Below are 27,400 nucleotides of genomic sequence, written 5' to 3' on the forward strand. Positions count from 1 at the left end.
TTACTTGTTTCAGGTATTGCCCTGTGGCCATGCTGGGGCACCACCTCGAATGGTTTTTGGCAGAAACGTTAGCACGCCGAGCGAAATGCTTAGCGGTATTTCATCTGCCGTTACGTTCTGAGTTCAAATTCCGCCGAGGTCAACTTTGCCTTTCATCCTTTCGGGATCAATAAATTAAGTACTAGTTACGCACAGGGGTCGATGTAATCGACTTAATCCCTTGTTTGTCCCCTCTATGTTTAGCCCCTTGTGGACAAAAAAAAAAAAAAAAATATTGACCCCAGTACTTTTTATTTTTTTCTGTAAGTTTGGTACTTCTCTGGTACCTCTCTGCCAAACTGCTAAGTCACGAGAATGTAAATAAACCACTACTAGTTATCAAGCAGTGGTGGGGGACAAATACAACACACAAACACACATACTCTCACACACTTGTGTGTGTGTGTGTGTATAGCAAGAAGTTTTCTTCCGAACCACATTGTTCCAGGTTCAGTTCCACTGCATGGCATCTTAGGCAGATGTCTTCTATTATAGCCCCAGAAACTCAAAGAAGTCTCTGTATGTATGTGTGTGTGTTTTACAGTCACCTTATTTTGAGATTGCATAATAGCTATGAATGTTCTAAACTACCAAACTTATGTGAAAATATGTCTGGCCATGGGGAGATTTACTTGAAAACAAGTGAAGGTTGATGACAGGAAAGGCCCTGTTCATAGAAAATCCACCTCATTAAATTCCATCCAACTTATGGAAAAGTGGACATGAAAACGATGATGATGATGATGATGATATAGAGATTGACTGATTGATTGATTGATTGGTTAGCCTGGTTCGTCTCAAATATGATTCATATGAATTATAGATGCATGTAGATATGCTGAGACATTTCAGAGTATCATTGTATTTTGCCATCGTGTAACAGATATACATCACTAAACAACACCTAGGACTAACCTACCAATCAAGAGCTCCAGATATCTGCTGACATTAGATATCCTCTATGTTAAGTTGGGTTGAATTTCAGTATTTAAGTAGCATTCAAGCTGTTTTAATTCTGCTGTCTTTTTGGAATTCAAGATGAAAGTGTGTTGCCCCTATTTTAAAGTTAGCAAGAAGTTAACTGAGGCAGATTTCTCTGCTGCATTAAACAGATCAAATGACTGCAGAGAAACTTGTTTGTGCTACATACGACTCTAGACAAGGCACTTCACAATGTTTGTTATACAGAAGCTCTCTTAGCAACCATGTGGTCTCAGGTTCAGTCCCACTGTGCAGCACTTTATGCAAGTGTCTTCTTCTATAGCCCTGCGCCAATCAATGTCTTCTGAGTGAATTTGGTAGATGGAAACTGTATGGAAGTTCATTCTATATGTATGTATGTATGTATGTATATATGTGTTTGCATTCATCCACCCACACTGCCTTCACAATTGGTGTTGGTTTGTTCGTGTCCCCCACAACTTAGTGTGTTGGCAAGAGAAATCAGACTTATAAAAGAAGCACTGGAGTAGATATGTTCAATTGAACCCGTCAATGCAGAGCCCCAGTATGGCTGCAGTCACTATCATATAAGCTGCATCATTCATTTGTAATTTTCTGCAAAAACATGTTTGGCCATGGGAAAACACTACCTTGCTTGCAGACAAGGGTTGGTGACTGGAAGAGCATCCAGCCATAGAAAATCTGCCTCAACAAGTTCCATCTGACCCATGCAGACATGGAAAAGTAGACATTAAAATGATGATACACACAAATTCACCTTGTCAACTGCGTAATTATTTTATTAAATTTTCTGTTACCATGACAACAACATTATTTCTTTTTTGAATATGTAACTTTGAAAGCTGAGTCAACAGAAACTAGTTCCTTCTAGCTGAAATCTCCAATATCCAAGTGGTTAAATAGTGTCAAGTGAAGGGCACCCAGGAGTCATAACCTGGATGCAGACTGGCCCTTTTAGAGTGTAGGGAAATTAAGGGCCAAGAAAACTTACCTGAGGTGGAGTTTCTTCTCAAAAGACCACTCCTCTTACAAATTCCACCCTTACCGTTTTATACAGAATGTTCTTCTTCCTTCTACAATGGTTGCTTCCTCTTTTTTTTCTCTCTGATTTAAAGTATGATGAAGTCGACCTAATATAGATATATAAAGTGAAGTCTGAGCTTAATTGAAGCACCTTCCGCTGTGGTGGTTGTGACAGCAGCACAACTGGGAATATTTTGTATCTGATCTGTAAACATCTTAATTGTAAATTGAGGTTTTATATAAACGGGTGGCAAGTGAGGTTCAGGGTACCACCCACACCTTCGCCTCATGCATTACATTCTCTTTGATCCATTGCCAGAAATAATAGCTGGTGGATGAGAATTACAGAGCTTGGAATCAAGAAACGGTTGGGAAAGTAATTAGGCTTCAATTCCACATACACACACACACACACACACACACACACACACACACACATATATACATGCATGCACATACATACATATTTATATGTATACATACTTACATGTATACATACATGCACACATATATACATAAACACGCACAGCTATTTTTACAGGAAAATCACGTCCCTAGTAACTAAAATATGACAGTTCAACTTCACTTCAGCCCTTTTCACATCTGAAAAAGAAATGTCTTATGAGGCATGAAGTTGTACCCTATTGTTTGTCTATATATATATATATGTGTGTGTGTGTGTGTGTATATGCATACGTGTTTGTATATATATATGTGTGTGTATATTTATATGTATGTGTATGTATATATATGTGTGTGTGTATATATATGTGTGTGTATGTATATGTGTGTGTATATATGTGTGTATGTATATGTGTGTGTATATATGTGTGTGTGTATATATATATACATATGTGTATATATATGCATATATAACACATACACAATGTGTATGTATATATGTGTGTGTGTGTGTGTGTGTATATATATATACATATACACATGTGTATGTATGTAAGTGTACATATACACGTGTGTTTATGTATGTATGTGTATATATATATATATATATATATATATATATATATGAAAAGGAGAGCGAGAGAAACAAGTGCATAGATATGTGAGTGTTGTTGAGATGTAGGGGTAGATATAGGGGTAGATTGCTGTTAGTACGGGTGGGGTGTTTTGTTTCACAAATAATTTGGATATTTGCCTATGAAACTGAGACTTGAATAAATTGTAGCAGTTATTTCAACTGCCATAGTCATCTGTCTGTTGTGGCTGTTACTTGAACCATGATACTAGATCACCAGCCTTATGCACACACACACAAATGTGTGTGTGTAGACAGAGTGAGAAAGAGAGAGAAATGTACTTGTAGATAATGGAAAAGGGGACTTGCTTTCTGAGATAACTTTGTATATTCTGTTTCTTGAATCGCCATTTCTCTTTAAGTTCATAAGTGGATGATTCTCTGAGTGCATTGTTTGTATTATTTTTGTCTCTGGGTTGGACAATTAATACTTCTACACGTCTAAGTTCACCTAGCTGTCCAAGATTACATACCAATTTGATAATGTTTTCTTTGATAGATAGATAGATAGATAGATAGACAACCATATGTATGTATGTATTTGTATGTATATGGAGATACATGTGTATATATGTGTGTGATGTATGTGTGTATATATATGTATATTTATATTTCTATGTATATTTGCGTGTTTATATTTCTATGTATATATGTGTGTTTATATTTCTATGTATGTATGTGTATGATTATACATGTGTGTGTGTATATATATAGGTATATGTGTATGTATATAGGTAGGTGTGTGTACATATGTATGTGTATATGTATATACATTTAGATATATATTTGTGTGTGTGTGTGTGTGTAGGTATATGTGTGTATGTATGTGTATGTATATATATGTATATATATATATATATATATATATACACATACACACACACACACACCCATTGACAAAATTCACCTATTACATTCACTCGACACAGCAGGGCCCCAATGCTAAATACTGTTTTTATGAACTTTTGTATGTTCTGAGATATCATATCATTTGTCAAAGTTCTTGTATTCCTGTAAAAAGATTCTAAGATCTCTATTTTATTTTATTTTATTTCAAATTTTATCTTCCCAAATAAGAATCAAGCCGTTACCAAACTGCCAGGATCTTCTATGCCACCCATGTCGACGTTATATGTATTTATTTAAAAGACATGATATATTACAAAAACCCCAAAATCTTATTTGCGGCTGTATTTTCTTTTAATTTCAGTCGTTCTCATTCTTTCTGCTGTTATCTTTCCTTTTATATTATCTTATTTTTGTCTAAATTCGGTGTATTTGTATGTCATCATCATTATCATCATCACTATTGAATATCCGTTTTCCATGCCGGCATGGATCGGATGGTTTGTCAAGAAGTGGCAGGCCAGAGGACTGCATCAAGCTTCAGTGTCTTCCCTGGCATGGTTGCTACACCTGGATGCCCTTCCTAATGCTAACCACTTCACAGAGTGTACCAGGTGTTTTTTTTTACATGGTACCAGTGCTGATGAAGTCACCAAGTCGCTTGCAAAATAAGACCCCTCCCCTCAACTGAGTGGAGAGTAGTATTAGGGGAGGTTGCTTTGTGCCAGTTGATGAGAGGTTAAAGTATGATAAGGGACAGGAACAGGTGTTTTCCTGTAGGGGAGATATATGGAAAAGGATGTGGATGTTAGTGAAGATATGTCAGGCAATGTGTGTACAGTAATCCCTTGTCATATTGCAGTTCACCTATTGTGCACTCTGTACATCGTGGTTCACCTATCACACGCTCAGTACATCACAGTTCACCTATTGCGCACTTTGTATATCGTGGTTCATCTATCGCTCATTCAGTACATCACAGTTCACCTATCGTGCACTCTGTACATCACAGTTCACCTATTGCACACTCAGTACATCGTGGTTCACCTATTGTGCCCTCAGTACATCACAGATTTTTCTGGCTAATATATGTAAATTTCACCAACTCTCATTTCTAAAGCAAAGTAATATTATCCTATGGCCAGGAATGTTCTCCATGGAAGACCAGAATGGTGCTGTTTGTTTACAAGGATACACACACGTATGCGCACACATGCACACACACACACACACACACTCACACATACATATATATGACTCCTTTTTTTCCGTACCTCAGTACTTCTCCTCCTTATTCAGTTGAGTGTTCTATCTTGCCCTGCAGGTTACTTGGTGACCTCACTGGTGCTGGTGCCACATAAAAAGCACCTGGTACACTCTGTAAAGTGGTTGGCATCCCTGTATCTCCCTTACAGCAAAGCACTTGTTCTCGTCACTCTATCATACTTTAACCTCTCATCACCTGGCATGACCTCCCCACCCACTCTCCACTTAGTCGAGGAGATGGTGACTTGATGACTTCATCAGAACTGGCACCACTTTACAGGAAGGGCATCCAGCTGTAGAAACTATGCCAAAACAGACAGCAGGGCTTGGTGCAGTCTTCTGAACTTGCCTGTTCCTGTTGACCTGTCCAACCCATGCCAGCATGGAAAACAGACACTGAATGATGATGACAAGATGTGATGAGCTTCTTTCAGTTTCTTTTTATCAAGTCCACTCATGAGGCTTTGATTGGCCTGGGGCTAATTGTAGAAAATGCCTGCCCAAGGTGCCATGCAATGGGATTGAACCGGAGACCTCATGGTTGAGAAGTAAACTTCTTAGCCACACAGACATGCCTGTACCCACCCCCGCCTGCACCTCTGTAATGTTTCATGATATTGTTTTGTGTGTTTGTTTCCTTCCGGTTATATCATCATTAACTCCTTTAGTATAACGTAGGTCCCCTATAAGGTAGTGATAGGAGTGTCCTTTCTTGTATAAAAATTTGTTTGAAGATACGAAAATGTGGAGGAGGAATGCGTATTGTATGACTATATATATATATATGTGTGTGTGTATTTGTATATGCATGAGAGGGATGGAAAGAGATAGAGAGAGAGAGAGAACATGTAAGTTATCTCCTATTTATTTAATAAAAAAGAAAAACAGTTACGTAATATGGAATAAGAATTGGTAAAAAGAAAAGAAATGTCTGCCATCTTTGCTATTTGATGGTTGCAGCCAGACATTAAAAACCTGTCACCTGACCTCACCTGATTTCACTGACTGTCACCTTCACCTCATCTGAACACACCCTTAGTTCCTTAGTTATCTGATTCTATTGGGGACGGGGGTTATTTTTCTGCTTTTTATTTTGATTTTATTTGCTTCATTAATTTCCCCCTTTTTCTGTTATTTTTCTTTAAAATTGTTGCAAGAATTGGGTTTTTATTCCTTGTTCTTTTTTCCATTGAAAGTTCCACCTTTTTTAGATGTTTAACAATCTCATTCCTCTCTTTTTTGTCTGTATCTGTCTATCTTGCTAGCTGTCTCTATCTACATCTGTCTTTTATTTGATTATACATGCTCTTAAATTCACATTTCCATCACAAAAAAAACACAACAATTAATAGATAGATAGCATATCATCATATATATATATGTATATATATGGGGAGAGAGAGAGAGAGGCAGGCACTTTAGAAGCAGAATTATGTTAGTTTTGTAAATTTGGTGACTGCAAAGAAAGCGCTGGTAGATAATGACCATGGCAAAATTCAATGCAAATCCATAATCTTCGGATTGTGAATAGTTAGTTGCACACTCAAAATTCTAACTTATCAAAGCTATTAAAATAGATTGATGAAAGAGATTGTCCCACTGCTTTCACCACCACCACCTACCTCCTTCTTTTCTTTTCTTTTCTTTTCTTTTCTCTTCAGCTACTCCTAAGATCTCATATGGTTAGATCAGTTCTTAAAAGCAAGCTTTGAGACAAACTAGGAAAAGACCAATATAGATGAAAAGAAATTGTTATTTGCCAGTTATGTTACAGAATCCATAAAAAAAAAGGAAAAAAGGAAGATGGTAGTTAGGCTGAGGATTTGTGTTTGATCTGAAATATTAGTCTGTGGTTTTCATTCTTTCTTCCTATTCCCTTCAATATATATAACAACTAACTATCTTTAACTGGTCTTGGTGAAAATATAACTGTTTAATCAGAAAAGAAAACGTAAAGTTTAATGGCGAGCTTGAATTATATTCTTTTCTACCTCTACTGATCATTCTTCAACATTTTAATGATAGTTCTCTCCAAATCATGAGTGCACATGTGATCTATGTACACATTTATGTATATATGTGTGTTTATGTATATCTGTCTGACTGTCTCTTTCTATTTATTTGTGTATCTCTCTATCCATCTGTCTATCTTTTTGTCTATCTTTCTGTCTCTCTCTCAGTCTATCCTTTTGTCTCTCTATCTGTCTATCCTTTTGTCTATCTGTCTGTCTGTCTATCTATCTATCTTTTTGTCTATCTGTCTATCTTTTTGTCTATCTGTCTGTCTGTTTGTCTATCTGTCTATCTATCTTTCTATCTATCTGTCTTTTTGTCTATCTATCTATTTGTCTATCTATCTATCTGTCTGTCTATCTTACTGTCTATCTATCTATTAACTACACATATTTATGTATCTATGTGTAGTTAACAAACTTACATTACAACCACAACGTTTTAGGTTCACTCCTACTGCTAGACACCTTGGGTAAAGTGTCTTCTACCATAGAGTCCGACCAACCAATGCCTTGTGAGGGAATTTGGTAGACAGAAACTGAGTGGAAGCTTTGTGTGTGTGAATGTGTGTTTGCATGTCTCTTCTTTCACCCCTCTCCACTGCTTGACAACCAGTGTTGATTTGTTTATATCTGTAGCTTTGCAGTTTCAGCAAAAGAGTTATCGATATGATAAGTGCCAAGCTAACAAGAAAAAAAAAATCCTGGGGTTGATTTGTTCAGCTGAATGCTTCAAGGCAGTGCCCCAGCTTGGCCGCAGTTCAATGACTGAAATGAGTAAATGATAGAGACTATTATATATATGTGTGTGTGTTGGTGTTGTCATCACCTTGTCATCATTTCATGTCCATGTTTCATGCTGGTATGGGTTGGACAGTTTGACAGGATCCATTGGGCCCCAAGAACTGCATTGTGCTTCAGTGCCTGCTTTGGCATGGGTTCTATGGTTGGACAGCATTCCTGATGCGTATACAAGGGAGTGTTGAAAAGTTCCTGGCTTTTAAGGGTGTCATGAAAGGCTTGGTTGGAGGCCCAACCTTCTGAGTTCTTTTACAGGGCTTAGAAAAACTGAAGGATCACTGCAATGAATGTATGAATCTGAGAGGGGAATATGTTGAATGAAATCATAAGTAACTGATCCTCCTGTATTTTCTTTTCCACAATGCCAGAAACTTTTCTACACCCTCTCATGTATGTGCAGGTGACACATAAGGTTTTTTCGAGCGAGATCGTTGCCAGTGCCCCTGGGCTGGCTCTTGTGCGGGTGACACATGGAATTTCTTCGAGCGAGATCGTTGCCGGTGCCCCTGAGCTGGCTCTTGTGTGGGGTTGTTGTAGGATTTTCGAGTGGGATCGTTGCCAGTGCCCCTGGGCTGGCTCTTGTGCGGGTGACACATGAGGTTTCTCAAGCGAGATGAGCGTGGCCGTTGCCAGTTCCGCCTGACTGGCCTTCGTGCGGGTGACACGTAAAAGCACCCACTACACTCTCTGAGTGGTTGGCGTTAGAAAGGGCATCCAGCTGTAGAAACTCTGCCAAATTAGATTGGAGCCTGGTGTAGCCATCTGGTTTCACCAGTCCTCAGTCAAATCGTCCAACCCATGCTAGCATGGAAAGCAGACGTTAAACGATGACGACGACGATATATTGTACACACACCCTCTCATGTATATATACATATATATATTGTACATACACATACACGAACATTGAATTCTCTAGAACGAATTAGTGAGGATTGCTCAATATATATGATAGATTAAGTGGTATATTAAAATTGGATTTTTATCTCATGGCTTGAGTTTCGCACGAGAGAGAGAGAGAGAACAGAGAACAAATTTATACATATGTGTTTGTGTGTGTGTGTTTAAGTGTATGATCTTGAAGTGGTGAGAGCGAAATTGATGTTACTGGATCTGGTATATTGAGGGTGTAACCTTTACACTTAATAGCCCCTAAGGGACATTCAAGCAAGTTTTGATCTTGTTTAATACACTCGACTTCAACTGCTCTCTTGATATTCCAACATAATGGTATTTCACTTGTCTTGTTGTGTGATGTGTGTGTGTGTATGTGAATGGTCTTACTGTATATGTGTGTGTGTGTGAGCATGTGTTTAATGGAAGCATTCTGGGATTCTTGTTTTGTTATTGGCTTTTTTTTCCCTGTTTCATGCGGCATTAAATGTTTATATGTGTGTGTGTGTGTGTATATATATATATATATATATATATGCGTGTAGTGTATATCTGTGTGTGTGTGTACATATATATGATAAATGTCTATGTGAGTGTATATATACATATTTATGTATGTATGTCATATGTGATGTCTGTATAAGCATGTGTGTGATGTGTGTGTATATTTACTTGTATGCATGTATGTAAATATATATGTATACACATGTTTCTCTCTCTCTCTCTCTCATATATATATATATATATATATATATATATAAAAAAGCATGTGTGCATAAACAGTTGATGTGAGTTGCTCGTTCATTATTCAATCATATATATGCATACATACATTATATATATATATATATATATATATATATATATGTAATGTGTGTTAGTGTGTGTGTGTGTGTAAACAGTTAATGAGAATTACTCATTCATTATTCAATTTCACACACATGCACACAAATGAATGACTCACCCACTATTTACTTGTAAATATATATATATATATACTCTACCACATGTAATGAATACTTTTCTTTCTCTCTCTCACACACACAAATCAATCTAGTTATGTTTTGTAATACTGTGTTTTTTTTTTTTTCATAATGTCAAAGAGTGCCCAGCATTGTAGCATTAGACCTGTAAATTTGTATGCATTTATGTGTTTAAGCATATTCGAAGAGCAGTGCATTGTATGTCAATGAATGCTGAATAATGTATCGCATGTATCACATGATCGATCAGACTATCGAATGTTGTTATACATTGCTGATCATGGTGCGCTTTGCATCATTTTTAGCTTCTGAATGATGATGCCACACTGGCTTGGTGAGCAGCCCAACATCCTCCCCCCCCCCCCCCGATCGGATGGCTATTCCGTTGTAGGGTTGTACTCTTTTACAGCTGAGTGGACTGGAGCGACGTGAAATGAAGTGTTTTGCTCGAGGACATCATGTACCACCCTGTCTGGGAATTGAACCTGTGCTTTAGCAATCTTGTGTGCATCACCTGAAACACTAGCCATGCACCTTCACATCTCAATAGATATTAAATAATGCACATATATATATATATATATATATATATATATGTATGTATATGAAGCACTCTTATGTAAGTGTCATCCTCATCATAATTTAACGTCCGTGTTCCATGCTGGCATGGGTTTGAGGGTTTGTCAAGAACTGGCCAGGCTGTGTCTGTTTTGGCATCAGTCTCTTTTGACAAACTGTTAAGTTACAGGGTTATAAACAGACCAATCCCAGTTGTCAAGCAGTGGTGAGGTGCACACACGTATATACATGATGAGCTTTTAGTTTCCATCTACCAAATTCACTCACAAAGCAGTGGTCATTCTAAGGCGTCCAAGGTGCCATGCAATGCAACTAAACTCAAAACCACATGGTTTGCAAGGCAGCAACCATGTTAGTGTCCATCATTATTTAATGACCGTTTTCCATCCTGGCATGGGTTGGACAGCTTGACCAGAGCTGGTAAGGCCAGAAGCCATACTAAGTTCCAATTGTCTGTTTTGGCATGGTTTCAACAGCTGGATGCCCTTCTCGATGCCAACCATTTCACAGTGTACTGGGTGCTTTTTGTGTGGCACCTGGCACCAGTGCTTTTCAGATGGCACCATCACCAGTTCTTTTTACATAGCACCAGCAGGGTCACCAAGTATCTTGCAGGACAAAGAATGGTATTGAGTGGGTGTAGTTTTATGCCAGGTGAGAGATTTCAGGTATAGAGGTGATCAACATGGATTAAAACCATGCCCCGGGGAGAATGTGTGACATAATATTTACAATGACATTCAAATTGAACTCGTGACCATGCTGCCCCTGCCACCAACGCCACATGCATACACATATCTCGCAACACATTGAATTTGAAAGCGACAGACAACTTTGGTTTATTAAAATATTATTTTTTAATCCAAAAGAAGAATTTTTTTTTATTATTTTAGTTATAAAGAGTCTTGTGCATTTATGTCAAAACACGATGTCAAATCTTGTAAAGCACAATATCTGAAACCCTGCTATTAGTTGCTTTCAGAATGTTTGGTATTGGCTGGTAAAAAACTTGACAATATTATTATTATTATTATTATTATCACTACTACTACTACTATTATTATTATTATTATTAGTTGCTTTTGTTTTTATTTTCATTTGAGATTTCACCCTACACTTCCCGCCCATCCCCTTCCCTTGTCCTCCTCTCTGTCCCTTTTGTTATCATTGTCTGGTTCCACTCCCTGAATACTGACAGCTACTTCTAGATAAACAACAACCTCACTAATACCACCCATCCCACCCCACCCTCCACCCCCAAACATATTACATCATGTCATAGAATATGATACTGATTGCTACTTAGTAGGGTGGGCTTTTAGCTGCTACTGTCATGGGCAAACAAAAACAGTAGTGGTAAAACTAGCTTAGGTTGGTGGTAGGGATGGGGTAGGGGTGGGGTGGGGGTGACGTGAAATGTGGGAATATAATTCTATTATAATCAGGAGATAATCAGTCGTGTACCCTGGTACACCAATAAATAAATAAATAAATGATTATAAAACAAAATAAGATACCTAATAACACTGTTGTGGCTATAGATCCTACCCGCCTATTTGAAAACTTTCAAGTATTATTGTTTTATATTAATTTTATTCATTTAGCTGTTGTTGTTTTTTTGTATTGTTGTTATTGATGTATTATCACCTCCATTATTATTATTATTATTTGTAAATTATTAAGAATAGCATCAAGCTGTCAAAATTGCTAGCGCACCAAACAAAGATACTTTATAGAATTTTGTCTGTCTTTGCATTCTAAGTTCAACTTCTGCTAAGGTTGGCATTGCCTTTTTCATCCTTTCAGAGTCAATGGAAATAAGTACCAGTTATGCACTGGGGTCAATGTAATCGACTTACCCCCCCCCCCCCCCTCTGTCAGAATTGTTGGCCTTCTGTCAAAATTGGAAACCAATATTGTTATTATTATAAAGGTGGCGAAAGGCAGAGATCTGGCAGAATCGTTAGCACGCTGGGCGAAATGCTTAACGGTATTTCGTCTGCAGTTACGTTCTGAGTTCAAATTCCACCAAGGTTGACTTCGCCTTTCATCCTTTCAGGATTAGAAATTATTATATGCTCCTGTAACAAAAAAATAAGGAGAAAACATTATTATTATCTGACTTAAAAATTTTGCCAAGGTACACTTTACCTTTCATCCTTCTGGGCTCAATAAAATAAATACCAGCTGAGCACTGGGGTTCGATGTAATTGACTAACCCCTGCCCCAAATTTCAGGTCTTGTGGTGCCTTTATCAGAAAGAATTGTTCTTAATAGGGCTTCGAGTTACTAGAATTCTTAGCATGTTGGAAAAATTGCTTAGTGGCATTTCTCCTGATTCTTTCTGCGTTCAAATTCCACCTGGAATTTGTGGGGAGGGGGCTAGTTGATTAGATCAACCCTGAAAGGATGAGTTAACCTTGGTGGAATTTGAACTCAGAATCCTTTTGGAGTTGATAAAGCACCAGACAAGTACTCAGTTCAATGTAATCTACTTCCTCCTTTCAAAATTGCTGGTCTTGTGCCAAAATTAGAAAGAAATATCATAATTATTAAGGTGGTGAGCTGGCAGAATTGTTAGTGGTATTTCACTATGTTCCGAGTTCAAATTCCGCCGAGGTCGACTTTGCCTTTCTTCCTTTTGGGGTCGATAAATTAAGTACCAGCCGAGTCCTGGGGGTCGATGTAATTGGCTTACCCCCCTCCCCCAAAATAGCTGCCTTTGTGGTAAAATTTGAAACCATTATTATTAGTAGTAGTTGGAGAATTAGCAGAAATGTTAGCAGCATCATCATCATCATCATGCCAGGTAAAATGCTTAGCGGCATTCCTTATGTTCTGAGTTCAAATTCTGCCAAGGTTGACTTTGCCTTTCATCCTTTCAGTGTTGATGAAATAAGTACCAGCTATACACTGAGGTTAATGTAATCAACTGCTCCCCTCCTCTCAAAATTTCAGGCCTTGTGCCTATAGTAGAAAGGATTATTATCATTGTTATTATTATTATTATTACATATATTGTCTGTGAACTAAAATCGTTTACTTGTTTTTCTGTTGCAGTGGCTACCTGGTACATTTTCCGCATCTACTGCAGGCGTGCATGAGCTGAAGCAGTAACTGCACCGTAGAGTGTGCAATGGCTGACAATACACAAACACATGCACTCACATCAACACTGAGAAAGAGAGAGATAAAAAGAGAGAGGGACATGCACAAGCATATATATATATATACATATATATATCCATACATTTGTGTGTGCGTGTATGTATGTGTGTGCATATATATAAATATGCAGACATACACATGCTTACGCATTCACACACACATATTTGCACAGATATGTATTTACACATACATATATATTTTTATATATTCATGTACACACATACATACATACATACATACATACATGCTTACATACATATGCACATGTGTGTATAAACGAGTAATTTCACTCAGGAGTTTATTTTATATATATATATATATATGTATGTATATGGGTTTTATGTACCCATGTGTACATATCTGATGTGTATATATGAAAGTATATGTATGTGTGTGTTTATTTTACATATATATATATATATATGTACACACATACACACACAACACATACATATGCATATATATATGTATTGAGAAATGAGGGAGAATGTAAAAATAAAGGAAGAGAAATACAGAAAACATAATATGAAGCTGAACTGATGCAAGGAAATGGAATACACTGGTAATTGTCCCCTGTTGGTGGCATCCGTTGATGAACTTACACAAGTATTTGGAAACAGCAGCAGCACAATTCTATGTATCCCAGTTAACCATTCTGATATGCTTATGGCAGTTTACCAACAAGTGGATACCAAGGTATGGATATGACAATGTTTTTGTTTTTTATTTTGACAACCCCCAAATGTTTTTTGATATTTATAGTAATAGTATTCTTTTAAGAAAAAAAAAATTCAAGAAAGGTGAACACTTCAAGGGTATGTTATATATTAATGTGGGTTTTGTGTAACATCTTTTACAAGAAATTAACAAATGAAGTGATATTAAACACCTTTGTTTTGGGATCACCACTACTTTATTATCTCCCCTTCTTCTTAGATCTTCTGTTTAGCTACCTTTGTCCAACCACTCGCCATGATTGACTGCTAACACCAAAAGTTTTTTTATTCTCTCTCTGTTTATTTCCTCATGTTCCTTTCTGTTGAAGAGTTTTGGTTCGAAACGTAAAACACTTTTTCACCTTCCCGAGCATCAAACTAATAATACTCCTGCTTGTTGTTTATACACTTGTCTTTGTCTTTTGTAAATTTCAACTATATTATATGTATATATATTTCTTTATTGCCCACAGGGGGCTAAACACAGAGGGGAAAAACAAAGGGATTAAGTCGATTACATCGACCCCTGTGTTCAACTGCTACTTATTAATCAACCCTGAAAGGATGAAAGGCAAAGTCGTCCTCGGCTGAATTTGAACTCAGAACGTAACGGCAGACGAAATACCACTGAGCATTTTGTCCAGTGTGCTAACGATTCTTCCAGCTCCTATATACACACATATATATGTATATATATGTATATAGATGTAGGCATAGCTGTGTGGTAAGAAACTTGTTTTCTAATCACATGGCTCTGGGTTCAGTCACACTGTGCAACACCTTGGGCAAGTGTCTTTTACTATAGCTTCAGGCCAACCAAAGCCTTGTGAGTGGATTTGGAAGACAGAAATATTTGTGAAGATATCATTGACTATTATTATCTAGTGTAACAATGATAATAACAGAATCAATAATATAAGCGATTGCAGGCCCCAAAAAAGCATTAATTAGCTGAAGGATTAAAATTAATCAAAGGACATACTAAATAAGGCTACCTGCTGGAAATAACAGTCAAAACTCTTATTTAAATCGCCAGAATACACTGATAATAACTACAGAAATCAACCATCCGAAGGTTGGTTATCAGTGTATTTTGGCAATTTAAATGAGAGTTTTGACTGTTATTTCCAGCAGGTAGACATACTTAATATGTCCTTTGATTTATTTTAATTTTTTATATATATATATATATATATACATACATACATGGAGGCGCAATGGCCCAGTGGTTAGGGCAGCGGACTCGCGGTTTAAATTCCCAGACCGGGCGTTGTGATTGTTTATTGAGCGAAAACACCTACAAGCTCTACAAGGCTCCAGCAGGGGATGGTGGCGAACCCTGCTGTACACTTTCACCACAACTTTCTCTCGCTCTTTCTTCCTGTTTCTGTTGTACCTGTATTTCAAAGGGCCAGCCTTGTCACACTGTGTCACGCTGAATATCTCTGAGAACTACGTCAAGGATACATGTGTCTGTGGAGTGCTCAGCCACTTGCACATTAATTTCACGAGCAGGCTGTTCCATTGATCAACTGGAACCCTCTACGTCATAAGCGACGGAGTGCCATGATATATATATATATATATTATAACGTTTGCCCCGGGTCTCATGCAGTGAGACTGATTTCAGAACCATTTTGTTTGGGAAGCCAATTTAAATATGCAGCCATGTTTTGCCAATTTCTCTCATTGTTCTGAAGCATTTCTTTGACAACATAACTTATGTAATCGTGTTCTCTCTCTCTCTTTCTCTCTCTCTCTCTCTCTCTCTCTCTCTCTCTCTCAAACACACACACACACACACCTTTTGTCTGTCAATTCATTATATCTGAGATGTGTGTATGTATATATATATATATATATATATACACACACACATGCATACATATATGCGAACAATGTCATTATTTATCCACGCCATAAAATCTAATATGCTATTGTACATGCATTAAAATTATATTTTACACAAACTCAATATGCACAACATGGCAATCTACATAATCCCTTTTTATGAATGGCTTATGTAAAAGGATTAAAGGATTAGGATAACAAGATTTTTTCCTCTTGTTTGATTAATTCATCAACCGACTTCATAATATTTATTTCCCTGATATTCTCTTCACTGCTGTTATTAACTTTGTTTGGATAGATTTCTTGGTTGTGTGGAACTGAGTTGGATTGCCTGGAAAGTTGAGGCCTGAGTAATTAACTCTGTACACTTGGAAGTTCTATGTAGTCATTTGATCTGCTGGAAATAGCAGTCAAATCACTCTCAGTTCACACTCCAAATGCCCACCTACCTGACCATGTATGCACACCTCTATGTACAGGATTTTTATTGTCGTCTATCTAATACTTGTTTCAGTTATGAAATTGTGGTCATGCTGGAGTACCATCTTAAAGGGTTTGGTCTAACACACCTACCCTCATGCTTAGTTTTTAAGTCAGGTACTTATTCTATCAGTGTGTCTTGCCAAACTGCTAAGTTACAAGGATGTAAACAAACCAACACCAGTTGTCAAGCGACACAGAAGACTGGAAATGAATAACATCACTTGTATGACAGTGATTTAAAGCTATCATGTGATGTCTAGACAAGAGTAGACAAACATGTGCACACACAATGGGCTTCTTTCAGTTTCCGTCTATCAAATCCACTCATAAGTCTTTGGTCAGCCCAGGGCACAATGGGATTGAACCTGAAACAACATGGTTAGGAAGTAAGCTCCTTAATTATACACTCATACTTGTGTGTCTGCAAGGAATTCTGTCCAATGTTCTGACAAGTCTTTCCTACACATTTGCCAACCTACACAGTACTGTCTTATGATGAGAAAAGGACACATTAAATGATGTAGTCCTCGATACACTGTCTGAATAAAGAAATGGGATGGTCATAGTTGGAATGACTTTGATCCTAGGTCTGACCAGTCAGAGCTGAGCTGGGACCAAGCAACAACAACAGTGTCAAATTAATATAAACAAGTTGAGTGATGTAATTAATATGAACAGGTGCAGGAGTGGCTGTGTGGTAAGTAGCTTGCTTACACCAACCACATGGTTCCGGGTTCAGTCCCACTGCATGGCACCATGGGCAAGTGTCTTCTACTAGAGCCTCGGACCGACCAAAGCCTTGTGAGTGGATTTGGTAGACGGAAACTGAAAGAAGCCCATCATATATATATATATATGTGTGTGTGTCTGTGTTTGTCCCCATAACATCGCTTGACAACCAATGCTGGTGTGTTTATGTCCTCGTAGCTTAGCGGTTCAGCAAAAGAGACCGATAGAATAAGTCCTGGGGTCGATTTGTTTGACTGAAGGTGGTGCTCCAGCATGGCTGCAGTCAAATGACTGAAACAAATAAAAAGAACATGAAAGGCAGTGAGCTGGCAGAAGTATTTAGCATGCTGGGGGAAATGTTTAGCGGTATTTCGTGTGTCTTTATGTTCTGAGTTGAAACTCTGCCGAGGTCAACCTAGTTTTTCATCTTTTCGGGGTCAATACATTAAGTACTAGTTGTGTACTGGGGTCGATCTAATTGACTGGTCTCCTCCCCAAAATTTTTTGGGCCTTCTGCCTAGAGTAGAAAAGCCTTGTGGAGCTTTAGGTGTTTTCGCTCAATAAACACTCACAACGCCCAGTCTGGGAATCGAAACCACTGCCCTAACCACTGGGCCATTGTGCCTCCACATTTTGTACACTAAATATTGATAAAACAAAATGTGTTATCTCTCTGTAAACATATTAAAATGTTGTGGTGAAGATTGTTTAACACTGAAGTTAATGAAAGCCTGTGATTGAGAATCTATTCACACCTAAGGTACTTGGCAAATGCTCACTGAAAATGGATGTGGAGCATTGTCATAAACATTCTGTTATGCAGAGAAGTCTTGAATGCTTTAAGCAATATTTATGTTTATGTAAACAGCAGATGCTGTTACATGCAGAATTGTTATGTGTGAGTTGCTTTCTCTTTGTTTTTGCATCATGTGATGGTTGTGGACAAGTGTTGTCAATCATAGCAGGTCTAGCTTTGGGGAAATATTACCTTTGCTTGGAAACAGGCGAGGGTTTGTGATAGGGATGGCCATCCAGCCATAGGAAATCTGTCTGAACAAATTCCATCCAAACCATGCAAGCATAGAAAAGTGGGTGTTAAATGAGGATAATAATGATGATATACGTAAATATGTGTTTGTGTGAGTGAATTTGTATTTCCTTCTACCTTGTGTGTGTTTACTGACTGTAAATAAAAGTGTCACTGTTTATACAGGCAGTACTGTTTGCTTGTAGTCCACTGTGAAAGCATGTCCAGATTTCTTGATACATCTAGACATTCTGTGCAATACAGGGTGGCCCAAAAGTAGGTTTACAGTTATCACGTAGGCACTTTAAATTTCTTTTAAAGCATTTCATTACATTTAAATTTCTATCTTACAATTAACTAAATTAGCATAGAATAATGGTTTTGTATTCTTTTATAATTAAGATCTAAACTGTTACTATATGAATGCTAAAAGAGATAGTTGAATAACTGTAAACCTACTTTTGGGCCACTGTAAACCTACTTTTGTAAGCAAAAGGTACATTCAAACAGTGAAATTTATTTCTTGTTCTTTGCATAAAAAATTCTGGATTGTTTATTGTAAGGTAAAGTGAAGTATAATTTCTTGCTTGGAAACTCGTGAGAGCTGGTGTCTGGAATTTTCTACATCCAGCCATAAAAAATTCTGCCTCGATGTAGCCTTGTCTGACCCATGCGAGCATGGAAAAGTGGAAGTTAAGACAATAACGATGAGGTCTCTTGCTTGCTCTTTATAACCAGAGAATGGTTTATTTAACAAAACCTATTGGTGTCGTCATCATCACCTCATCCATTGGCAAGAGAAAGAGGGAGATGGGGAGGCCTTGCAGTAAAATATCAGTGAAAATCACTAGAAGCTCTGTGCTGGCCTTCTGCCATTGGCATCAGCCTCCATTTAAACACAGCCACAGTGTAACAAGTTGGCTGCCAATGAAGTAGCAGACTTAATCATCTTTTTGAACACTGCAAGACGAATGGAGCGTGAAGAGTCACTGGATGCATTGATTCCGTTAGCTTTTGATTGGCTCATCAGCTTTTAACATCCGGCCAATAATCATTAGCGAAGGAAATGAAAGAGTCAGTGATTTAGAAAATCAGTGGAAGCAGTGCATCTTGGGATTGGAATAAAATCTTGTCATTAAAAAAGAACAAGATTTATTAAAGGATTTTCATTAACATGAAAATCAAAAAAAAAAAGAAAGATTAATGTAATGTGTGCGTGTGTGTGTATGTGTGTGTGAAAATTTGTAGTAAGAGAATGAAAATTAATGAAGTAATTTGCGTAAGCCATGCACGGAGTTGTTGTTGTTGCTATCGTCGTTATTGTAATCTTCATCATCACTATCATCTTCAATTGTGTTTATCGTGATAAATAAAGCATTGAGATGAGAAATATTATCTCTGAATTCACAAAACGCAAATGAATACTGCTTGAAATTCTCACCTAATGAATACAATGGCTATTCTATATGGGAGGTGAGTTAAGCCATTTAGTTAAGCCAATTACCTGTCGCTCTGTTGGCTATGGCGATGAGGGTTCCACTTTTTCTGATCAACAGAACGGTCTGCTTGTGAAATTAACGTGTAAGTGGCTGAGCACTCCACAGACACATGTACCTTTAGTGGATTACCCCATATTTCAATATTCAAATAATGAACAGAATTCTATGACAGATAATATTCCCGAGTTCAAATTCCACCGAGGTCGATTTTACTTTTTATCCTTTCGGGGTCGATAGATTAAGTACCAGTTGCATACCAGGATCATTCTAAACGACTGGATCCCACTCCCTAAAAATTTCGGGCCTTGTACCTAGAGTAGAAAAGAATATTCATATCCTCATCGTTTAACGTCCACTTTCCATGCTAGCATGGGTTGGACAATTTGACTGAGGACTGGCGAACCAGATGGCTGCACCAGGCTCCAATCTGATTTGGCAAAGTTTCTACAGCTGGATGTCCTTCCTAACGCCAACCACTCCGAGAGTGTAGTGGGTGCTTTTACGTGCCACCGGCACGAGGGCCAGTGACGTGATATACATACACTCTACTGTATATTTATTTCTTTATTGCCCACAAGGGGCTAAACATAGAGGGGACAAACAAGGACAGACAAAGGGATTTAAGTCGATTACATCGACCCCAGTGCATAACTGGTTCTTACTTAATCGACCCTGAAAGGATGAAAGGCAAAGTTGACCTTGGTGGAATTTGAACACAGAGCGAAATACCTCTAAGCATTTCGCTCAGCATGCTGACAATTCTGCCAGCTTGGCATCCTATCCTACTGTATATTGTCTTCATACCAATGGTATAGCTAATAGGGGGGGGGCAAGAGAAGCAACCACTCTCCCCCAGTACATTTTTCAAAATTGGCACATTTTCAACAATTTTTTTTTTTAACTCTTTAGTTCACATATGCGATAAAAGTCGAATCTTTTTTTTTTTCCTGTTAATCACACGGCCTTGGAAGAAATTTCGAGTCATGACTTTTAAACTGGCCTGTTTAAAAGTATCCTTCAATTGTCAGGCATTATGCTGTGCTTGAGAAGACCTGTCGAGTCAAGTGAAATCATTGTTGTGGCTGACGCCAGTGCCACCTAACTGGCACCCATACCAGTGGCACGTAAAAAGCATCATTCCAGCATGGCCGATACCACTTGACTGGTCCCCATGCCGGTGGCACGTAAAATGCACCATTTGAGCGTGGTTGTTCCCAGTGCCGCCTGACTGGACCCCATGCCGGTGGCACATAAAAGGCACCTACTGCACTCTCAGAGTGGTTGGCATTAGAAAGGGCATCCAGCTGTAGAAACCTTGCCAGGACAGACTGGAGCCTCGTTGTAGCCTCCTGGCTCGCCAGTCTTCAGTCAAACTGTCCAACCCATGCCAGCATGGAAAGCAGACGTTAAATGATGATGATGAGTCTGTTGTGAATGAAGAATAGTAGAATAGAAGATGTGCCATGCTGTGGTACTGAACTTGAAACCACATGGTTGCACAGCAGGCTTCTCATCTCACCCACACAGCTATGTCATTATAGCTCAAGGAAAACAAAACCTTTTTCCCTCTTCTAGTCTCTTCTTGAATTGACAAACCTCATGGCAAACCAACTGACTGATTTCTTCCTATGAACTCTGCTAGATTTACATTAACTTACTCGTTCCAATATGCACTGATTGCTCTTCATTTAAACACCAGGTGCACAGCACATAATACAATGTTATCTTAGTTAATCTGTCAAAGCAATTTTCTCTCTGTTCTCCACCCAATCCCCAACCAACTCATTTGTGTCTAGCATTGTTCGTATGATGTTAGGAAAGTCCCTACAAAGCTGTCGTGATAAACATTTGTTTTGTTAGGGTTTTTTTTTTGTTTGTTCTTTTTTTCTTGTTTTCATCCAAATTTGGCATAAGGACACAATGGTGATTATGGCTTGCAATTACATAAATGTAATTTTGGTAATTATTTTAAAACTTTCCTGATTTCATTTATTTATTTTTCTATTGACTGATTGATTGATTGATTGATTGATTTTCTAACTGCAAAGGAATGACAGAAATAGTAAATTGGCAAAACTAGATGCTTCATTGTATTCAGTTTTGATTCTCCAGATTCTGAGTTCAAATCCTACAAGAGCCAGTTTAATTTATATATATATATATATATGTGTGTGCGTGTGTGTGTGTGTGTACATATAACAGGCTTCCTGTTACCAAAACATTCATTTGTGGATTTGGTTGATGGAAACTGAAAGAAACCTAACTAATTGTTAGACAATGAGTAATTTACGACTATTACCACACGCACACACAGCTGTGTGGTAAGAAGTTTACTTCCCAACCACATGATTCTGGGTTCAGTCCCACATGGTGGTGCCTTACTATAGCCCTGAGCTCACTGAAGCTTTGTGAGTAGATTTAGTAGGTGGAAATTGATTGAAGCCCATCCTGTATTCATATAGATATGTATGTATGTGTGTTTGTACCACCTTGTGTTGATATCACATGATACTTGTAAAATGGTTGTCACTGTCAAACAAGCAATGTCATTCCTTTCCAATATTCTGCAAAAACATGTCTCATCATCATCATCATTTAGTGTTTATTTTTCCATGGAAAGCAGACGTTAAACAATGATGATAACTGTATTAAAAAGCAGCAAAATTATCAGAAAAACTGTTACTCAAAGTTCCATGTTCCCATTCGTTGGACAGTTTTGTTTAGAATTCTAAACAAACTGTCTAACGAACAGGAACGTAAAACTCTGAGTAACAGTTTTTCTGATATTTTTGCTGCTTTTTAATAAAGCATATTACTCTACCTCTGGTATTTGAGTACTCTTTTTTCCACCTTGTTTCATATGCATGTGCTTACTCTGGTGTATAAATAAATAAATATATATATATATATACACACCTCAGTCTGTATTCTGTTGATTCTGTCTAACATGTAAATTTTTTATTATTTTTTCCAGGTGAAGCTGCTTTGTTGGTCACAGTTTCCACCAGTTCTTCTTCTGCAAAAGTATTGGCTCACCAGTTATCTGTGGTGTATTAGATACGATATTAATTTGTCTCTCTATATACTCTTCACACACACACACACATATATTTGGAAGCCATCTTTACTACCCATTACTTTGTGTTTATTCCCTATATTTTTCGCTTCCCTGTCTTTAGTAGACTTTCTCCCCTGCTAACATCTTACTTCACTAATTTACTAAAATAACATGCTTTACCAGCTCTTGCTCACAATCCACTTACATCAACTGACGCACACACACACACACTCCTTTTTTTTTTTACTTACCCCATTATGCCTTTTTCTTTCTTTGTAATTATGCTTACTAAATTCTAGAATGCTATTGTATCTGCTTCAAAAACTAAAGCTAGGTACCACTGTTACCACCACCACTACTATTAATAACTTTACTGCGGATGCACGATATAATTATATCTCCAATATAACTGATAGGGTGAAAGCACATGGCCTTGTGGTTAGGGGTGTTGCACTCACAATTGCAAGATTGTGGTTTCAATTACTGGACCAAGCGGTGCATTGTGTTCTTCAGAGTCTTCAATGGAGCAGTATCCTATTCAGGGGGTAACATTGTGATTTTGGTCTCTTATACACCTTGCAAACCAGGCTGCTGACCCTAAGTGCTCAAGGGCTCAATGTAGTAATGCCCAGGGGTTACATCATAGCTGTTAAATACTGTTGCCAGAAAAGTTGTGGTAGAGTGCCAGGCTATAAATGTAATTGCTGTATTTTAAATTTTCAAACCCCTAAAGTTTGAGTTCAAATTTTACTTAGGGCCAACATTGGTTATCCTTTTTCTCTGAGATTGAGAACAATACGTACCAGTAATATACTGGCTGATCGGTCTTATCCCATACACAACTGTGGCCTTCTGCTGTGCCAGTGTGGCATGCTACTAATATTATTGCTGCTGTTACTATTGCTACTACTGCTGCTGCTGCTGCGGGTGCTGCTTCAGAGCCCTGTCCTTACTCTATAAATCTGTGCAGCAAGCTTCATAGAGAGCATCTTTTGGTGGAAGGTGTTGTAAGTTCTAATCCTTTTATAGTCACTTCTGCAAAATAAATAAATAAAATTTGGTAAGAGAGCATCACTTCTTTTTTTTTTTTGGTTTTCTGCATTTTTTTTTTCTCTTGTGTGTGTGTGTGTGTGTGTGTGTGTATTTGGTAACGGTGTATTGTGTTCTTTTACTTGTTTAGGGCATTAGACTGCGGCCATGCTGGGGCACCTCCTTGAAGAATTTTTGGTTGAATGAATCAACCCCAGTACTTCCCTGTCCCCCTTTTTTTTCCCATCCTGGTACTTATTCTGTCAGTCTCTTTTGCCAAACTGCTAAGTGATAGGGATGTAAACACACCAAAACCAGTTGTCATGCAATGGTGGGGTGACAATCATAGGCACAAACAGATACATATATATATATATATATATATATATATATATATATATACAGACGCACACACACACACACACACATATATATATATATATATACACATGTATATACATATGTGTATACATATATATATATATACACACGTGTGTGTATATATATATATATATATACATACATGTGTTTATTTACATATACATATGTGTATACATATACATATATATATATACACCTATGTGTGTGTGCACACACACACACACACGATAGGCTTCTTTCAGTTTCTGTCTATCAAATTGACTCTTAAGGTTTTGGTTGGCCTGAGGTTATAGTAGAAGAGACTTGGCCAAGGTGCCATGCAGTGGGACCGAACCCAAAACCACGAGATTGGGAAGCAAGCTTCTTACCACACATGTTCACAATTACTATAGCAGGATAGATTACAGACTTTGCAATAGCATACCAACATTACAACTAACCACCACCACCACCACGACCATCATAAATATTACAATAAATATCATAACATTTATCACTATCATTAGTATACTTATTATTTTTTTATGTTCGTTAATATTTCATTAGTGAAGAAGGCAACAAACTCACCGAATCATTAGCATGCCATATGAAATACTTAGCGATATTTTGTCTGTCACTACATTCTGAGTTCAAATTTCATTGAGGTTGTATTTGCCTTTCATCCATTCGGGGTCAATGAAATACCATATTTTAACACGTATAAAGAACCCTTGTGTATATGGAACCCCCTAATGTTTTGGGCTTAAAATCTGGAAAAAAAAAAGTTTTGTAAGGGATTATAATACTATCCATGTATAAGAAACTCCCATATTTTTTTAGCCTAATTTTTGATAAAAAAAAAAAAGGGTTCCTTATACATGTTAAGATACAGTAAGTACCAGTGAAACACTGGGGTCTATGCAAATGACTTGTCCCCCTCCCTCCAAATTTCAGGCCATCTGGACACTTGGATAAACTTTCTAATGATCATCAGTCAATGGTGACATTCTTTTTTATAACAAAACATCGAGTGAGAAAATTAGATGGAATGTGACATATTAAAGAAGCATGACTTTGGTAGACAATGCCATAAACCGAACTACTTTCTGGATGAAATGTCCAACATCCTAACGGTCAATGTATCACACATCGTCCCCAAAGTCATTCTAATACTAATTATGTGATATTTCATAATGCATGTGTTAATGCAAAACTGTGCACTAATGTATTATTTGATACATAAATTGTGCATGGTATTTCTTCTGTGGAAACTGTTAGAATCTAAAGTGAAAGCACGTAGCCCAGTGGTAAGAGTGTTGCACTCAAGATTACATGGTCATGGTTTCTATTCCCTGACCAGAAGGAATGGTGTATTGTACTCATGCGAAACCCTTCATTCCACTCAGCTATAAATGGTCACCCAGCAACAGACCAGCATCCTGTTCAGGTGGGGATGTTGTGGTCTTGGTCACTTATGCGTAACTGACCCCACGAGTCCTTGGACTTGGCATAATAATGTCCAGGCTTTGATGATTAGGATTTAGTTTAAATCCTTTATCAACTCAGTCCCTAGCTATTTCAGGTTCTACTAATTACCGTATTTTAATGTGTATAAGGAGCCCCCTAATTTTTGGGGCTTAAAATTTGGAAAAAAGATTTTGTAAGGGATTAATACTATCCATGTATAAGAAACTCCCATATTTTTTTTTAACTTAATTTTTGACAAAAAAGGGTTCCTTATACATGTTAAAATATGGGATAAACTAAAACCACATTTAATGGAGTAACATGAGACAATCTCTCTGAAATTTCTCCCCTTTAAACATTGGATCTAACCCAGATTGACTTAGCTCATTCTTTCTCTTTCTAAGCATGATAAATAGTTATACATTGAGGAAATGGAAACAGAGTGGGCAGAGAATCATAAGGCAAACCTGAATATTATTCATTAATTAGATGTCATGTTTAACCCTTAAGCATTCAGATTATTTTGTCCAGTGTAATGGTTATTTATTTATAGTTTTAAATTAATCATACATTATCTTGTAGCTTTGAGATTTCAATAATGTGATTGCTTAATTTTTGAATGGCATTGTAGAGTAGGTGCAAGAGGCTGGATGCCATCAATTTTAAATGCAAAATACACAATGTGTATAAATAGTGCATGAAATTTAAATTAGAAGTATTTTAACAGTGATGGTGGTGGTGAATGTGGTAGTGGTGGTCATGGCAAGTTACATAATTTATGAGGTTGTTCAGTTTCATGTAAGACTGCAGCAGCCACCTAATCCTCTACAAGCTACACCTGTTGTATGATTCGAACTCAGCAGGCAAACCAACAAAACACTAATCAGTTATATAGAGCTCCCACTGCTTGTTACAATAAAAATTTTTTGCTTAGTATCAGGGACAAGATGTGAATGAACTGTCAGTCTTTAAGTAAACTGTGACCCTGCTGGTTCATTATCTGAAAGGGATTTTGAAATTGGTTAGTCTCCCTAATTTTGGCAGCTCCTGACAACTTTTCCCTGGAATAAATAATTAAGATTCTGACTTTTTCCATAATTCTTCAATTAACCTCAGCCACAGTAGAAAGAGGTGTGAGAACCAGTTGAACTGTCAATCTATGTCAAGGAATTTAGCTCACCTAGGACACACATACCATGATATAATTTATCTGTATATCTATATGAATCAGTCATAGGCAACATCTGGTCTGTGAGTCATTCTTAACGGCACTCCGAAATGGAAAACCACTTGAATTGTTTCTAGTAATGTGACCCACCTAATGATGAACCATTTAGCTTGTGGCCCACTTTTTGAACAAGGTTATCCTGCCTGGTATAATTATTAAGTCAAAGCCTCTTTGCTACAGGGACAGCTGCTCAAAGCCCCTTTTCCTTTTTTATGGTCCTTAACCCTTTTGATACCAACCTGCTCAAGACTGCCCCTGCTTCTATGATACAAAGTTTCTATATAAAGTGATTTTAATGAAAATTTCCCATTAACCTTCCAGATTAATTTATGACCAAGGTATT

The 27,400-nt window shown here is 37.5% G+C and overlaps 1 protein-coding gene across 13 annotated transcripts in view; it reads left to right on the top strand.

The window, feature by feature from the left end:
- The window catches only part of LOC106871426 (uncharacterized), a 375,948-nt gene extending 351,676 nt beyond the window's left edge, over nucleotides 1–24,272 (top strand). For 11 of the 13 annotated variants that reach the window (XM_089354713.1, XM_089354711.1, XM_089354709.1 and 8 more), the window contains 2 exons: nucleotides 13,503–14,306; nucleotides 22,890–24,272. In XM_089354713.1, coding sequence (XP_089210839.1) covers nucleotides 13,503–13,559 — 57 coding nt within the window. In that variant the 3' untranslated portion in view covers nucleotides 13,560–14,306; nucleotides 22,890–24,272. Of the gene's footprint in view, nucleotides 1–13,502; nucleotides 14,307–14,799; nucleotides 14,922–22,889 lie in introns of those variants that run through there. The other 2 variants (XM_089354708.1, XM_089354717.1) reach the window with 1 other exon arrangement.
- Nucleotides 24,273–27,400: the final 3,128 nt, after the last annotated feature.

This window comes from Octopus bimaculoides, chromosome 7 (genome assembly GCF_046866305.1).
Source record: "Octopus bimaculoides isolate indiv1 chromosome 7, ASM4686630v1, whole genome shotgun sequence".
In the NCBI taxonomy this organism is placed as follows: domain Eukaryota; kingdom Metazoa; phylum Mollusca; class Cephalopoda; order Octopoda; family Octopodidae; genus Octopus; species Octopus bimaculoides.